Below are 17,734 nucleotides of genomic sequence, written 5' to 3' on the forward strand. Positions count from 1 at the left end.
CGACACACATTCTACAACGTGTCCAGCATTACAGACGTCGGTACAGGCCTGCAAATGGTGCAAGTCCCGGATTTTCTCCTGGTAGACCTGCGGCTTAAAGTAACACCAGAGACAAAAATCAAGAGGTGTAAGATCTGGGGAGAGGTTTGGCCACATTCAGCACATTGTGACATTTCTATTTGAAACTGACATTCCGTATGTATGGACACTCTGTATAATTTTGTCCTGTCTATTGCAATAGGGACTTTGCCCTATTATAGACAAATAAATATATTATTACTACATCCAGGTGATATGCATATTAAATATGCATCAACTATTCTTTTTGAAAAATAACAATATTGCATTTTAAGTAAATTATACAAAATGGTGACTGATTTGAAATATATTATAAATAATATAGTAATAATAAATTGTTTCCTTCTTCTACAGTCGGTAATTTAAGATCTTAATTATATTGACAAATATCCCAAGTCCAAAATGAACTGAATTTGACTTTTTACCTGATATGTTGTGTTTCGAACAGGCGATCATCCTGTAAAAAAAGAATATCCCACGTCTGACTTTAAGCCTATGTTTTGAATAACACAAATATTTATAACAAAACTCTTATATTGCGAGCCTGTTTTATATATTACTCTCCTGAAAAATTCACTTCAAACGGACTTACGATGTTTGTGAATTCAGATCTTCAATTTGAACTGTCCAGTCCAGAATAGATATCAGTCATCACTTTACCGTTAGCAGCAGGATAAGTAAGGAAACAGGACAGCCATAATTAACAAAGCGTGACAAGAATCTCACAACTGCGATGTTAATGTGGCCATCCTGCACGTGGAGGGGTATCAGATATCGGTTATTGCAATGGAAACAACAACGATACATTTTAATCTATTCGTTCGTTTATTTATCTCTTTATTTATAACATTTCTCCTAAACACGTTATCACAGTCACTTTGAAAAGAATCGAACATTTATCTTTTTGTATGTAATTATCGTAAAAGTGGATCAGCCCATGGTGCTACACGGGAGGGAGAACTTCTCGTCTACATCCCTTTCCAAAACCATACAACCCTGTCCATGCATCACTCTCTCTCTCATACTGACAAACAAAATTATACACATACTTTCGGGAACATTGAAGTATTCTTCTCTCAGTCAACATTCTTTCTCTCAACAACGTGTGGATCTTATCAGCTCAGAACAGCTGTACACTAATGTAATAAATCCGCTTTCTTGCAAGAAAAATTCGAGTGAAATAATCAATATTCCACCGTACTGACGGCTCACAATTCAAGGAATCATATTTCTCATTGTTTTCTAGTGGAGTAATGCACTTCATTCGTAACTCTCAATTCTGTAGTATAAAACATCACCTTAATTGTATTTGTATTTACGTTAACATTCATTCGCTTCACAGTAACTCTTAAACGACTGGACAGGAACTCCATATCAACATAACTTCATACTCATCACTCGAAGTTTGACACGTTCTCCTACATGTATATGTATATATAACACACAGACATTTTCATAGTGGATCCTTTTATGAAACATAACGTATTTTATTACTTCCATATCAAAGTTTGGCCATCTCCTTCCACCATCAGATTTACTGCTAAATATTGTGTTTCCTAAGTCTAGTTTATCTCCGATAAAGTAATCAGCATCCATTAAACTACAAACAAATAAAATTCCCTATACTGAAAATCTGAACTAGGATATAGTTAGGATATAGTTATAAACACTTAGACTTTTCATTATTGTGAGGGTTCTAACTTACTTCCACTGTTACTTCTGACTAGGTATGCATTTTGGACTATGTACAGATATCTCCCAGTAGTCGCTCTTAACATATGATACACTTAATAGTAGTTGGTGTAAGGATACTTGTAAATTCGTTACACCAGGAAAGGGACTTCTGTGTTTACGTAATGTGACACACATCTTCCCGGAAAGAATTATGCAAATTGTGGACATATTATTTCTAAACGTCCTCAGCAGTCTATTTTATATGCTACCTATAAAAATAGTTTTATTACATTGAATTATATAGTACCAAAAGTTTTGTATATTGTTGCCTCTAAGCACAATTAAGCCTTATAAATGTACATAAAAATAATGTACTACCCAAAAAAATATTGCATTAAGGGATGACATAAACGCCTGTAGTACAGGACAAGCTTAACTTTAAAAACGAATAGTCGATTCATTGTGAATGCTGCCACATAGCAGAGGATTAGAGTCTAGCTGATGCCACCTCAGGCCACGGGACCTGAATGAAAGACTAGTTGATCAGACTCTTCTGAATGGGCGACGTCAATCATTGCCAATCCACAATCTGAACACCGAATTTTCGGTGAACAATATCCTCAGGCAGTGATGCAGAAATTATTAAACATTGCTTTTCAAATCCTTCTTCCAACAGTTTTCCAGTACTTTAAACTGGAAGGTAGGTTCTTGAAGACATATTTAACCCGACGGGAGTGACATTATGTAGCCTAGCTTGTTACAGTCAGTATTACATAACAAAGGGCATTGCATTGCATTGCAGCATTTCAAGTCTGACTCTAGTTGAGTTTTGCCCTCAACATACGACATGCATACCGTAGTTACTAAAGACCGTTGCGATTCACTTCCTTGTTTGGCAACGCCACTAAGCAGGGATGTATGCTTCTGAAAGTGCAGTTCTCGAGTGTCCCATAAGCACCACAGGCCCAACGTGTGTGATTAACCTGCTACAGTTTATATACCAGGGCTGCTCGGATATAGCGAAGGCAAACTTTTTGTTCCGAACAAAGAATCGGGGCTAGCAGGGACTCAACCCCCGACTTATTCAGAGAGTAGTAAGCAAACTATACAGTCATAGTATTCAGTACCAGTCAAGTATACAGAATAATAATAATAATAATAATTAATAATACAATATACACTATATACAAGAATGATATATGTACCCTGCTAGGTCGAGTCGCGCTGCTGGAAAATGTCGCCGTTTGTTGTGGCATCCCAAGGCATTACAAACATTATGTCCAATCCAAGCACACTTCCAAGAGAATGATGGAAATTGGGTACATGTACAGGCATAACTACAAACATGTTACATGTTCGTGAATAATTATCATATCTGTAGTCATTTTAAACAAATTAAAAGACAGACCGAGATTAATAATTTATTATACGTAATCATTAGTCTATACAGGATGGGTGGTAACCTTTGCACCAACATTTAAGAGGTAATTCTACATGTTAAATATAACAAAACTTTTATACACTTTTTCTTCGATGAAGCACAGTTTTTTTTAATTGGGTTATTTTACGACGCTGTATCAACATCTAGGTTATTTAGCGTCTGAATGAAATGAAGGTGATAATGCCGGTGAAATGAGTCCGGGGTCCAGCACCGAAAGTTACCCAGCATTTGGTCGTATTGGGTTGAGGGAAAACCCCGGGAAAAACCTCAACCAGGTAACTTGCCCCGACCGGGATTCGAACCCGGACCACCTGGTTTCGCGGCCAGACGCGCTGACCTTACTCCACAGTTGTGTGGACATGAAGCACAGTTAACCAGAAAAAAATACATATATATATATATATATATTCTTTGCCCAACGTTTGGAGCGCTCTATTACGGTAATGGCTGATTGCTATACAAACAGACTGGTAAAACTAATCTGAATAGTTAATGTCTTGAATCTTTTTTTTTTTTTGCAAATTAAACCGTTTAGCCATGAATTTAAACTGAATAATAGTGAAAATAGTTGAAATATGTAAATCTTGCAACGCACCGTGCTATTATGCCGACTGATACAGCAGAGGGGGAAGTAGTGCAGGCCGCGCTTGCTTAGAGTTATTGCAGCAGCCGTGATGTTGCCAAATGCTTCATAGAAACATAACGATTTTCTCTAAAACGGTGAATGTTAGAGGAAAAAACTTATTTATACTTTTCAAATCTCTCCTTATGATCTATTACCAGTTTCATTTTGGTGCAGAGGTTACCATCCATCCTGTATATATTTGGTTTTTATAGACATAACACGAGAGGGCAGTAACCGCCAGAATGGGAAATAAGATTAGTGACTTCCATCATTGTCCTCACATTCTGTGGACACTCTGCTTGCTTCACAGTGGAAGGAGTGCTTCTGCGTCAGCCAGAACCTTGCCCGTATGACAAACCAGGTATATGGCTCTTTGGGTAAATCGGTAACATGGCAATATAGGCCCACCTGATATCAAATATACACACACCGTGGACAGGCAATGGCTGGCGCTAGCACATCCTCGGGCCCCACAAACGACGAGTATAGGCAACACGCAGCACAAGAAGCGTCACGCTACAAGGAATGTCGTCTTCAGTCGCCGCCTCCTCCGCCTCATTCTCTCTCTTTGTATATATTATAATAAAAAAGCCACACATCCATTTATTACGATATTTTTGGTACTTGATAAATGGTTGAAGCGTATAATAACATCCTTTTTGGTTGATATACCTGGCTACAATTGTTACATCTTGGTCATCGTACGGAGCATACGACGGGGGAACTAGAATTACGTTATATACGTGGACACTCACTTTCACACTAATATGTCTTCGAGATTTATACTAACAAGGGGAATAAAGAATAAGGGAGATTCATCAGGAACTATTAGCACATTTGCTGTTTCATCTTCTTTCTTGTAAATGTTCAAGTTTCTTTAAACAACTCTTCTTAATTGGTTATTAATAATTTCAACATCCACTGGATTTGAGAGATACTAACAACAGAATGGCTTGGTAGGGGTCCTTTGTTTTGTACAGGGCCTACCCGCAATATATTTGTTTAATATCGAAATATACACAATTAATATTAATATATCTACATACCGTATAATCAATTACTTTCCGATCTGTATACAGTGAAAGCTCTCTTAATACAATACAAATACATGTAAACTTGATCAAGAACCCCTATAATTACGCGAGGGGCTCGTGTGATATACACAATGATGGCGACTTTCCAAATCATTATGACTATTATGGTTATTAGTTATCTTTATGAACTTCATAACTGTGGGTTACTGTAAATCCTTTGAATAACTCAATTTCATCGAATACAATAATTTCACTTGGCCTACAATATTAAATACAAATCCAAAACAAGGAATAAATCTTTACATGAACACCAGATGTCAAAGTAAATAAACATGCTTAAATTAAGAACTTACACATTGAGCAATATTACAGAAATCCATCCAGATTCTTTGTGCAGCAGACCGTTTCTAACGAACTCACAATCAGTGTGGCTTGGGGAAATAAAAATGAATCTGTACAGCAGCGATAACATAAAACAGAATAACAACAGTAACATTAAAAATGTAGAGTAATGGTAAAAATGGAAGATCCCACACGCGTATATATAAACAGCCTAGTAAATGCTATACTAAAACACATTCAGGCAGACTGAGTTCTGTAGAAACAAAAATATGGGCTCACGGGCTGTCCTGCTCTCACCACACCGGGCATAAGAGTCATCCTGGCGTGGTGCTAGCTATAATCTTTTCGCTGTTAGAATAATCGTGACTAAACTGACGCTTGATTGGCCGCAGCTTCGCGCCATCGATTCTCAGTACGTGACTCCGCCCACTGTTGTACATTTGTCGTTACTCGTCAAAGTAGGACTAACGCCACTACTATGCATTCGATTGTTTAGAAAACAGTTACCTTCTAATTAATTAAGTTATTTTAAACTTTCATATAAGATCAATTCTCTGTCGGACAAAGGTGTTATTCCTCTCTTAAGTTTAACCACGCACACTACCACTTGTGTTGAGAAATGAATAGTAAATAGCAAGTATAAAACTACCCTTTCTTTTAGATAACACTGCACATATGAGTCAAGTTATGTTTTATCACATTTACCAACTAAAATTTAAATTTCTTTTTGAAATAAATACAAGCTTATGGTCCTCAAATACATAGTTACTTACTTACAAATGGCTTTTAGAGAAGCCGGAGTTCATTGCCGCCCTCACATAAGCTCACCATCGGTTCCTATCCTGAGCAAGATGACTCCAGTGCCTATCATCATATGGTCCTCAAATATGGATTTTTATTTTCCTGCGTTGTGTAAGTGTTTCGACTAGTAACCAATCACGGGTATGACAGTCACGTGCTTGTGTTTACATTAGGATTACTCTAACAGCAAAAATATTACAGTACAAGACGATGTTTAAAATGTGATTCTCAATAAGCAATTTTATTGTATTTAGATTAGAAAATAGTATTAGAGAACGCGACTGCCTGCACATAAGCACACGCTTGTTCTTATTGTGCTCAATCTAACCGAAAAGACCAGGAAGTACATTCGATCGATGTCCAACAATTCACACAAAACAATGTCTCTCACTGCACATAGATTAAGGATGTTTCCCTCAATGTGTAAGTTTTCACTCCTTACGTTATCACAAAAAAATATACATTTTTCTAATATAAACTAAAGAAAAAAGAACGAATAAAGCTAACCCTTATATGGCAAAAGTCGTTACAATTAACCAATCAAGGCCTGAAAGGTAAATTCGTGGCCTAACATTAATTTAAAATGTTAACCTGATATGCGAACTGTGTTTCATTATATACTGTGCGGATTTTTGCCATACAACGGTAAATAAATAAGTGCAAATGATTTCATCAAGAGATGGAGATTCATCATATAAGGCCTTTCAAATGGTTTATATTTTAATTATCAGCTCTTACTTGTACAGAGCGTTTAACATCATTTATTTTCACGTGGTTCAGTATTTAAATCGCTCTCTCTCTCTCCGTTTGCACGACATGTAACTTCGACTGGTGTCCACGGAATGCCCAATACCATGAAGTACAGTTCCTTCATTTTAGAATATTAAGGACTTAAGGCTGAAAGACTGCACGCAAATTGACTGGTCGAATGAAGTTAAAGTTAAGATAATTAGATAGACAGACGCAAGTCATCAGAATACAGGACATCCGAGTATAATATGTGTCAAATGAAATACAAAGGAAGTTCCTTGGTAATAATCCAAAGTAGCATATCGCCATAATACAAGTCATATAATTTTGGCACTGAAAGCATCTCAGGAAAAAGGAAGACTTTTGGATAAATTATAAAAGAGACTGTGGTATTAAAAAAATAATAAATATATGTACTTTTGCTTTCAAATTTCCTATTCTTTGGCAGAATATTTGTGAAGGAAAATTCAAACTCATATACCAGTCAACCAAGGCTTTCCGTATACTCCAGCACCATGACAGCTCTCCATTACTGAGAATGCCAGTGATCTCCATACCAAGACCACAAGGAACATAAGTCCGCACAATTATAGCAACAACCTTACATATTTGCATTATATTGCTAAACAATCACTAATAAAATGCTTCTATTTCTATTAAAGCAACTGCTGTAAATCGTCTCTCTCTAGAACACCTTTTTTTTGTATGGACAAATATTTAAATTACAATTTCAGAATATTACTTATATATGTATATATGTGGTACCTTTGACAAAAGGGCCACAGAACTGCTTGATTCACACATGGGACATCGTCTTCAGACCACAGCATGCAAATAAGAAAGCAGTATGCTGCAAAATAATTACAAAAGAAATCGGATATATCTGAAGAGGGGAAGTATATTACTTTTTTTCCTAGAAAGCTTCAGTAGGTGGATTATTTCCTCTCTATACAACAGGTGTTGCATTCTCACTAATGAAGGCACAGATACAGACATAAAAAGAAGTCATCTCAGTTTTCACATTCTGTGAATATATCGAAAGAAATATATAGCTATATCATGTACTCGCAAGTATATGTTGGTCACTTAGGAAGTACTGCAGGTGTAGAGTAACTCTACTCATGTGTGAGTAGGGGTAGCCTCCGGCGAAACAGATCTTGCAACAAAGTGACTGTTTTTACAAGGCAGCAAATTTGTATCATTGCATAGTTCAGCAGTATAGTCTAACAATCAACAGAATTTATTATGAGTCAAGGTAGCATAGGCTACTCACTTCTCTAAACAAAGAGTTAGACCTCATTAATACCCACATTAACATTATTTAACAAACTGTAACTGAAATATATTGAGGTACCGTTAACAATAATCCTACGGACACGTAAGCATTTAGGTCAGCTGAAAATGAAGACCATTGTCATATAAAATAACAGTCAAACAAGAAGGAATGGAATTAAGTATTTTCAATTGACTGACTAAATGGAACAAAGAATAAATAAATCTGTCAGTGTAATCAACGAAGACAATATTTATAAGCTATCACAACGTAAGTATGTTACATGATGAATTATCTAGTTGAAATAGTGCAAGAACAGCCACTTTTCTCCATTCGTTGGCATATGAACTTTCTATTTAAATAGTGACAAGTTTTATACATTGAAGCTTTCTCTTAATATCATTTTACAGCCATTCAAGTAGGAGATGGTGAAATATCAACCAGAACACTGAAATAAACCAGTAACAACATGGAAATGCTGGTGTAAAATGCAACTACTGCCCAGTAAATCGAATCCTGTTCTCTGTATTAAACTATTGATAGTAATAACTTGCTGGAAATATTTCCAAACTATATGTATAACAGAAAACAATAAAGAATGGTGGTTACTTATTCGTGAAAAATTGAAAATGTTGCAACATTTGTCAATAGTAATTCAAACTGGACGACAAAATTCTGGAAAAAAAACACCGACATTTACAAAGTTATGTTGCTAAATTTGTCTATTATCCAATGAAAAGATACTTCACCACGAGTCAAGATAAATATTAGGCCAGTACTATTGTATGGCAAAGTTATGACGGAAGAAGGCATTATTTATTTAAACATGTGTAATTAAAATTAAGGTTTTATATAATTTATATGAAGTTATGCCTTGAGTCTTGAACAACATACGCTCTAAGGACTAATCCTTGTTAAGAATTTGAGCTGGAGATGAAGCATAGATTGCTCTCGTCTAAAAAATATTTATAAAACTTAAGTGTACGTGCAATTGCTTCCAGAATAATGTCATCCAGAGGAAATGAAATGTATAGCTGGTTTGGATGTCTTGCTTCAGTGCATCCGCATATATCTGATGCATTTGATAGCACGGTACCATATTCACATGGCGCCTTGGCATTACGCATTCTTGTCATGTGCTAAAATGGCCAATTTTTATGCCCCCAGAGATGACTAACTACGTGCACTACACTCCGATGCCCACTACTCCTGCGCTCATGCACTATCGTGCTCTACACCTTACCATGGAGGACTTGAGCTACACTTGGAAGAGTCGCAACATGTTCTCATTGTTCCAGAGAATCCTGGAACCATCCTCGCTAGCCCCTCGGCAATGACCTGTAACACCGTAATACGACCCCCACTGGGGCTGCTGCTGCTGCTGCTGCTGTTGGTGTTGCTGCTGCGGGTCGGCGACAGGGGCGGGGGCGGGGGCTGGTGCGGGTGCCGGTACGGGAGCGACCGCGGTCTGCGGGGGGTGGCAGCAGGCCTTGCACACGCTGCCGCAGGTGTCCTTCTGCTGCTGCTGTTGCTGCTGCTGCTGCTGTGCGCTCCAGGCGGTGCGCGACGCCGTGTCGCCGGGCGTCGCATTGTGCAGGTACTGCGGCTGCACCACCCACGAGTTGGTGGTGGGCAGAGGGGCCGGCGCCGGGACGGCCGCCTCCTGCGCGTGGCTGGTGCGACTCCTCTTCACGGCGCCCGTGGACGTGGTCCTGGCCCAGGGCACGGAACGCCGCACGTGGACGTGGTGCAGCGACGAGGCCGCGTGCTCGGGGCCCGGCTCCACCGCCCGCACGGCGCCGCCGCCGCGGTGTTTGCTGCCGCTGCCCGGCACGGCCGCCAGCGCCGGCTGCTGGTAATGGGCTGCCGCGGCCGCTGCCGCCGCCGTCATGCCCGCCCACGGCTGCTGCAGGATGCGCTGGTACGCGGGCTGCGAGGTGTGCGGGTGCAGGAAGCCGGGGCGGCACGAGGCGCAGGCCGGCGCCACCGCCGCCACCCCCACGGCGGGCTGCTGGTGCTGCTGCTGCAGCTTGCTGTGGGAGGGCACCGCGGACGAGTGGTGGCACTGCTGGCACCGGCTGGCCGCGCCCTGGTGGTGGTGGTGGTGCCGCTGCTGCTCCTTGCTGCTGCTGTTGTTGTTCACCTCACCGCCGCCGCATGTCGCTGCCAGTAGTTCTGCACACACAGAGGAAACATTGCTCAGATCGAAATACAGTTTGGCGTTTATTACGCAAAGCACTGCACAACAAAGCGAGTCACATAATCATATGCTGCCAGGAATTAACTTAAAAGTACCTTTTTCTATCAACAATTAAATATGAATCTTCATGAGAAATGAAACAATGATTTGATTACAAAATGTTAACACTGCGATTAATTTACGAACTACCAAAAATGAAGATATTCAGTCCTTGTTATACCCTGTCAATAGCTTTTAAAATTAATTTAAAGCCTTAAAATGTATTTAAAACTATTAAGGAACTCATTTCACAATCTGTAAATATTATCACATTCCCTCAACCATAGTCTACTAATGCAGCAGCAACAAATCGTCCTCAGTGGTCTTGCGATTACCGTGATGGTCGTAGCATCCGAGATTCTCAAGTTCAAAAGTGACCGAGTGCAGTGGATTTTAAACACAGATAAAATTCTTACTGTGGCTTTACCCTCACGTAAAAGAACTCCGTCTCTGATAGCCTACAGGGCTTCGGCCAAATTTGTTGGAACATTTTTTCTCTACGTTGACTTTCTACGCTGAAAACATGTGGTCTTAAAACGTCTACAAATAAAATACTGCAGCTATATAGCAACAAATACATGCATATGATATTAATGAATACAAGAACAAGTAAAAGTATTTATGTACGTATGTACAAACGTTATATAATGTAAATGATTGCGTGCTTGTATTCGGATACTGTACTTCGAATTTAAAATACACAACAGGCTACGTAACCCGAACAGCTCGTATAGTTAGTATTACGAAACGCTGAAACTATGTATGTATCCAATGCCTGCCCACTTCACTTTCCGTGATTCGGGTTCCACATATGCGGATAGATGACTGGACTGTGACCCATTTTTAAGTTGCACACCACTTCGGCGGGCCACGCTGTACATGATGTGTATCTGTGGAGAGTTATGCCGTGTACTGTATGTGTAAGGTTCGTGTAGTGTATGGAATGAGTGATGGTGATGATGATGATGATGATGAACATTAGGGAGAAGGTGAAACCTGGTGCCGGCACGTAGCCTACGCCTGTCGAATAGCACCAAGGGGCCACCAGGCTTAACGACGAATCACTATCCAAGTTCCGAGGTATAAATTTTACATGCAAATTTCTGACCCCGCCGGGGATCGAAGCCCGACCGGCTCAGACACGCTATCACAGAGCTAACTCGGAGGACACGCTGAAATTAATCTAACGTTCGTTTTGTATCAAATACAACTAATAAGCTTTATACAGAGTTCAAGCTTCATTACGACGGCTAACAATACAATGACTGGTCATCCAAGAATCGCAGTATTGTACCCAGGGTTAAGTAAGATGTGTACAGCACCACGGAGAACGTATCGTGACGTTCTTGGGTGCTGTGCAACGCCAAGAGTACATGGATAATTGACCTTACACAGACTTCACGATAGCTATACGTTCTGGCAATTAGATACAGAGAAACAAACACAATATAATTTTATATTGTATGAAGGAGAACCCACGTTTTCGTGATTCCGCCTTGTAATATGAGCCCACTTCTCGTGCATTGTGCTGCTCTACACAGTTCCCTACAGAAATTTCACACGTAACTCTCTGATAAACCCGACAACACGAAACTTTATTAAGGGCCTGGTTCTCGTATCTCTGTGCTGTTTATCATCAGCAATATAATATTGTAATGAAGTGGAGGGTGTCTATAATCCCCAGCGTACTCGTAATATCACTCACTAGTTTATATGCAACTGAAATCAGAGATCAAATCGAAGTGAATGCTCGTAAATATTATAATCGAAATTCATAGCACGGACATAAGAGATGGTCACATAAGTTTATTCCTGATTTTAATATACAACAGATGAAGACCAATAACCTTCCTCCCACAGAGGCTGAAGACCTACCGATGTACAGCTGTCAAAAGAAAAAGTGACAGCTCTCCTGAAACAAAGTTCCCTTCGGGTATCTTCGCTACAATTCGGAGACAGGCGATGTTACATGTTGTTGGACCACGTTGCCTGATATCTACAGTTATAATTGAAGTATACTGTATGTTATTCGATAGCGTAATGGTAGCGTTCAGGCCTCTTATTCATGAGGTCCTGCGTTCGACTACAACCTCGTGCTTTTTATGTTCTTTTTTGTTCTGTTTTTGAGAGAGACAAACTATACATAATGGCTCCTTTCTCTTTTACGATTATTTCAGTAATTAACATCAGGTTCATTAATATATTATGCCATGACTTTATCATTATGATATTGTGGCTGCAAATGGAAAGAAAAAAGATTTTATTCTCAATAAAAATATCTTTCGTGGCATAAACAAAACAAATTTACTGGCGTCGGCCTTAAAACATTCAAACAATTAAGCGTTCAAAAAACAAAACAAAAAGCCACAATTCAATATTTAGTCTATCTTCCTCTTATCTCGAACATCTTGCAGTCGAGTGGGCATGGAATCGACTAGTCTTTGCAAATAGCGACTGTTCTTAGACACGATATTCCAGGCATTCTGAACATACATACCTAAGTGTTCTGTCCATGGGCAGGTCTTTCATTGCAAACCCAGCAATCTTCAAGCTTTCCTATTTTCTGCCTTCCTCTTAGTCTCCGCATATGATCCACATATCCTAATGTCGTCTATTATTCTTTTCAACCAAAGACCCAACCAATTCCTTTTTCTCTTTCTAATCAGTTTCAGCATCATTCTTTCTTCACTCACTTTTTCAAACACAATTTCATTTCTTATTCTATCTGTCCACTTCACACGCACCGTTCTTCTCCACATCCACATTTCAAATGCTTCAATTCGTTTCTCTTCATTTCGTCGTAATGTCCATGTTCCTTCCCCATACAATGCCACACTCCACACAAAGCACTTCACTAGTCTCTTCCTTAGTTCTTTTTCCAGAGGTCCGCAGAAGATCGTTCTTCTTCTATTAAAAGCTTCCTTTGTTCATGTTTGCAGTTTTTCTTGGGAAGGATAGGCCTAAATGCGGTAACATCCCGTTGCTTTCCGCACACCACTATCTCTTTCGCACCTTATTAAATTCCAGGGGGCCCAAGCGTGGAGATGAGGAGAGTGGATTTGACTAATTGGGCCCTCCGGACTTCACCGAAAGTCACGGCAAGGGTTAAATATTAATTCTATCAGGATGTTTGACCCGATCAGAGACCGGGAAATCTCAATTAGCCTTTGCCCCCCGCATCCTGGACTAGCTTCTACGAATCATCAGAAAATCTTAGAGTGTGAATGGGCCAATTTTTCCGAAAATGTTTCCACACTTTTGCCCTCGTAGCTCAACGGACGAACGTCGGAATTTAGATGTCAACGTCTCAGGTTCAATTCCTCGTTACTCCTTTTCATTTTATTGTGGTTCAAGATAGTATAATGTAATAATACAAAAAGAAAAACTAATAGCAGTATTATGCAACTGGATTTTTCCAAACCTAATATTAAATTTATGTCATTTATATCGCTAAAGAACGATTACAATATAAATAACTTGAATATTATTTATACAGTATCACTAAAAAACGATAACAGAATATAAATGATAAATATCGGTTTGTTTAATTAATATAAGATATTACATAATACGTATTTAAGTATCTAAATAAAATAACCTATTTTACAAAGAAAGATGGTTATTTGTGTTATAATAATTACTTACATAAAATACAGATTATTTATATTGCGAAAGAACAATAACAATATAAACAACTTGAATATTATTTTATAATGCTAATGAAGGAAAACAGAATATAAATGATAACTGGAATATTACTTATATCGCTAAAGAACGATAACAATATAAAAAACGTGAATATTATTCATATCGGAATTTCACAGATTTATTACAGATGTATTTAAGAAATTGTAGAAGAATAGTAATTAGTAACAGTGTCCTATTTATTCTTCTTGGAGCCAAATTTGTAACTTTTAAACGTGTGGTTACTATGTTGAAGTGTATGTGTTGCAACGGATGCTTGATTTGTTATGTATGTGAGTCAGTTATGGGATGCTTGATGTCGTCACAATGTCGTAATTATAGTTTGATTGTGTTTGTGTGACTATTGTGTATTAATTTATGATATATGGTACGGAAAGCTGCATATTTGTGTTATAGAAGTGTTACGTATGTGTGTTGTTAATGTTTCTGTATGTTTCAAATTGATAACTGATATTTGTTTTGCAATCGCAATGCCTAATTCACGGATTGTTTATGTTTTGTTTACATCGCGTAAGCTAATTTAATTTTCTTTTCCATTTCTCTTTATGCTTATCTTTTTTGTGTATAAAACTATAGCCCTAACATACATATGTAAAATAGGGCTAACCCCCATTGGAGATACAATAATAATAATAATAATAATAATAATAATAATAACAATAATAATAATTATAATAATAATAATTATTATTATTATTATAATTATAATAATAACAATAATAATAATAATAATTATCATTATTATAATTATAGTAATAACAATTATTATTATTATTATTATTATTATTATTATTATTATTATTATTATCGTTATAAAACGATAACAGAATACAAATGATGACTTAAATTTTATTCATATCTCTAAAGAACGATAACAAAATATAAATAACGTGACATCCATAAAGAACGATAACTGGATATAAATATCATTTACATCGCTAAAGAAACGATTAAAAAATAAAATGAAAACTTGAAGAAGGGCCGAACCAACAACCTTTGAATCATTAAACAAGCACTCTACCGCTGGTCTACGAGGAGCAGATATGGACCACTTTCATAGTTCCGGAACTGCTTGTACAAGCACATGCATCGTGTAACATCGCCGCGACCCGAAGTGGACTTTGAAAATATTCGCTGTTCACGAGTGCGGCCACTTTTTTTTTTTTTTTTTTTTTTGACAACTGTACATATGTCCACAAGAAATAGTCTGGAAGGTATTCATACCTCCTGTTTGATTTTATATTTTTGGACTTTCTCATCTAATAGAGGCAGACTTGGGGTCCGCACAACATCGGGCAAATTGTCATATGCTAGACGGGTTTTCGAACCGAGGACAGCGATTTACACGCAGTGCTAGAGCTGCGGCCAACAGTTCATTAAATAAGAATCGAAATCAGGATTATTCGCCTCATCTACATGTTGCGCTTGAAATAAAATTAGAGCCCACACCTTTCATAGGGTTTAGATCGTGTTTCTCATACAATTGCGCTTAACATACTACAGAATGGGCACAAAATCCCGTTACCCCTATCAATACCTCAAATATACACACTATTTATGTAATTCCGGTCATAATGCAGGCATATCCACTTTATACTAATTGTGTGTCGTAAGTTTCCAAAGTCAATATATCCCCCATCATTCTACTCGCACAAAATAATACTTTGTCAGATTCGGTGTGACATTCGCTTCAGCACTGCTGGTGTAATCTGTTGGAAAGCGCGTCGCACGGCGTCCTTCAATTCATCAATGGTGTCGTACCGTTCCTGTGCAACAATGCTCATGATAAAACCCCACAGGGCATTGTCACAGGTTTCCACAACGCTGATTGGCCGTGGGTCACCCATCTTACCAGCTCCTCTCGACTGGCCACCTCGCAGCCCTGACATCACAACCTGTGATAGTGCGCTGTGGAGTTTCATCAAGAGCAATATTGCAGAAGAACGTACGACACCATTGATGAATTGAAGACCGCGTGCGATGCGCTTTCCTAACAGATTACACCAGCTATGCTGAGGCGAATGTCACACTGAGCCTGGCGACGCATTAATTTGTGTGAGGAGAATTATGGGGGACATACTGATCCTTTGGGAACTTACGACACACAATTAGTGTAAAGTGGATACATTTATGACCAGAATTATATAAACAGTATGCATATTTGAGGCATTTATAGGGGATAACGAGACTTTGTGCTCACCATATATAAAGCAATCAAAATCCCCGTGTTCGTCTTTGAAGATGATTTCTGCATACTGGCCACATAATCAACGAGTTTCCAGTCCTTGACAAGGATATTTATGATGTCATTGATACATAAACTGCTATAAAACGCTAATAAATTGACTGTGATACTTCCATTATTTATTGCTCCGTTTACATTTATTTTATAGAGGAAAAACCTATACTCTTTTAGATTACAATCAATGTTGGATATAATGTAACCCTAAGGGCTCAAGGGGTGAGATGAGGGAGCCCAATGGGTGGATTTACAATAGAAAGATACCATAGAAATAGGATCGCAAGTTCCACAAATATCACGGGAACTCACAGGCAATGCTCTTAGGCCTATGGCTGCAGAAGAAATACGAAACGTAGGGGAGAGTCGGGTAGTATCGGATATCGGGTAATATTGGACAGTGAGTTTCTTTCATCTACCACACGATAATAGTATCTGATTGACATGGTTACGTTTCTGTGATGTCGCATAGAGAAACGTAACCATGTCATTCAGGTACTACCATATGGTGGTAGATGAAAGAAACGCACTGTCCGATATTACCCGATGTCCGATACTACCCGACACTCCCCGAAGTCTTGTTGTATTTCATTCAACTATGTGCGTAACTCTGGATAAGAGGATGAGATGAGGGAATAAAATCAGTGAATTTGCAATCTAAAAATACCATAGATTCCACATTACCACTAAAAGTCATGCATGATGTCAAACAAGAAGTGCAGATTTAAAGCACAGAAGAATAGGCTGCTAGAAGTCACAAGAGTGAAACGATAATACTAACATAACACACTAACAGAACTGTTACATCTGTATGCTCGCAGGAAAAAAGAAACCCTGGGAAAACACGAAGCAGATGGTCGGGGTTGTGAAACGGTTGAAACAGGTTATAAACCCACAAAAGTAGAAGACAAAATTACCACAGTCATTATTCACTACATTACATTTGGGACAGTAAGTTGCAACCGTCTTCCACCAAATGGCGTTGCGTATTTACAGAGAGATTCTTACTCTACTTGTTTACAATAAGAAATCTTATAAATTTTCATTCTATGCAAGCCAGACGCACTGACAATCGACTTGAGTAAACATCTTCCGTGTTCAATGCACATTTGATTAAGGCCCTGCCCTCTCTGAATTGCCACATTCCGCAGAGTGGCGCAGAATGGTCTGCTCCATCTTTATGGTAATTGTGTACATATATTTGAGTTGCAGGTTTGTATTATTAGAAGAGGTCACAATGTTTTGACTATAGATATCTGGTGGATAAAAAAGAAATTTACAATATTACTGTTTAACACAGATATTTAGTTAAGAAATGTTGTGAGGATAACATCGATGGGCTGTGAAGGAACTCGATAGAATTAGGCTCCCCTTAATTGAAGAGGATAAATACGAAAGGTGGTAAGTTCAAAAATGTAAGTTTTGATAAAATCAAGAAAATGTCTTATTATGTGTAAAACAAAAGTTAATGCAGTTTATGCTTTTATGACTTATATTCGGTTTCTTATGGTTATTGGCATGTTATTTTGTGTT

The 17,734-nt window shown here is 38.4% G+C and overlaps 1 protein-coding gene across 1 annotated transcript in view; it reads right to left on the reverse strand.

Moving 5' to 3' along the window:
- Window positions 1–880: 880 nt before the first annotated feature.
- Window positions 881–17,734, reverse strand: part of LOC138698069 (methylcytosine dioxygenase TET-like) — a 540,067-nt gene continuing 523,213 nt past the window's right edge. Inside the window, exon 2 of the mRNA XM_069823768.1 lies at window positions 881–10,193. Coding sequence (XP_069679869.1) covers window positions 9,277–10,193 — 917 coding nt within the window. The 3' untranslated portion in view covers window positions 881–9,276. The remainder of the gene's footprint in view (window positions 10,194–17,734) is intronic.

This window comes from Periplaneta americana, chromosome 4 (assembly GCF_040183065.1).
Source record: "Periplaneta americana isolate PAMFEO1 chromosome 4, P.americana_PAMFEO1_priV1, whole genome shotgun sequence".
Taxonomy (NCBI): domain Eukaryota; kingdom Metazoa; phylum Arthropoda; class Insecta; order Blattodea; family Blattidae; genus Periplaneta; species Periplaneta americana.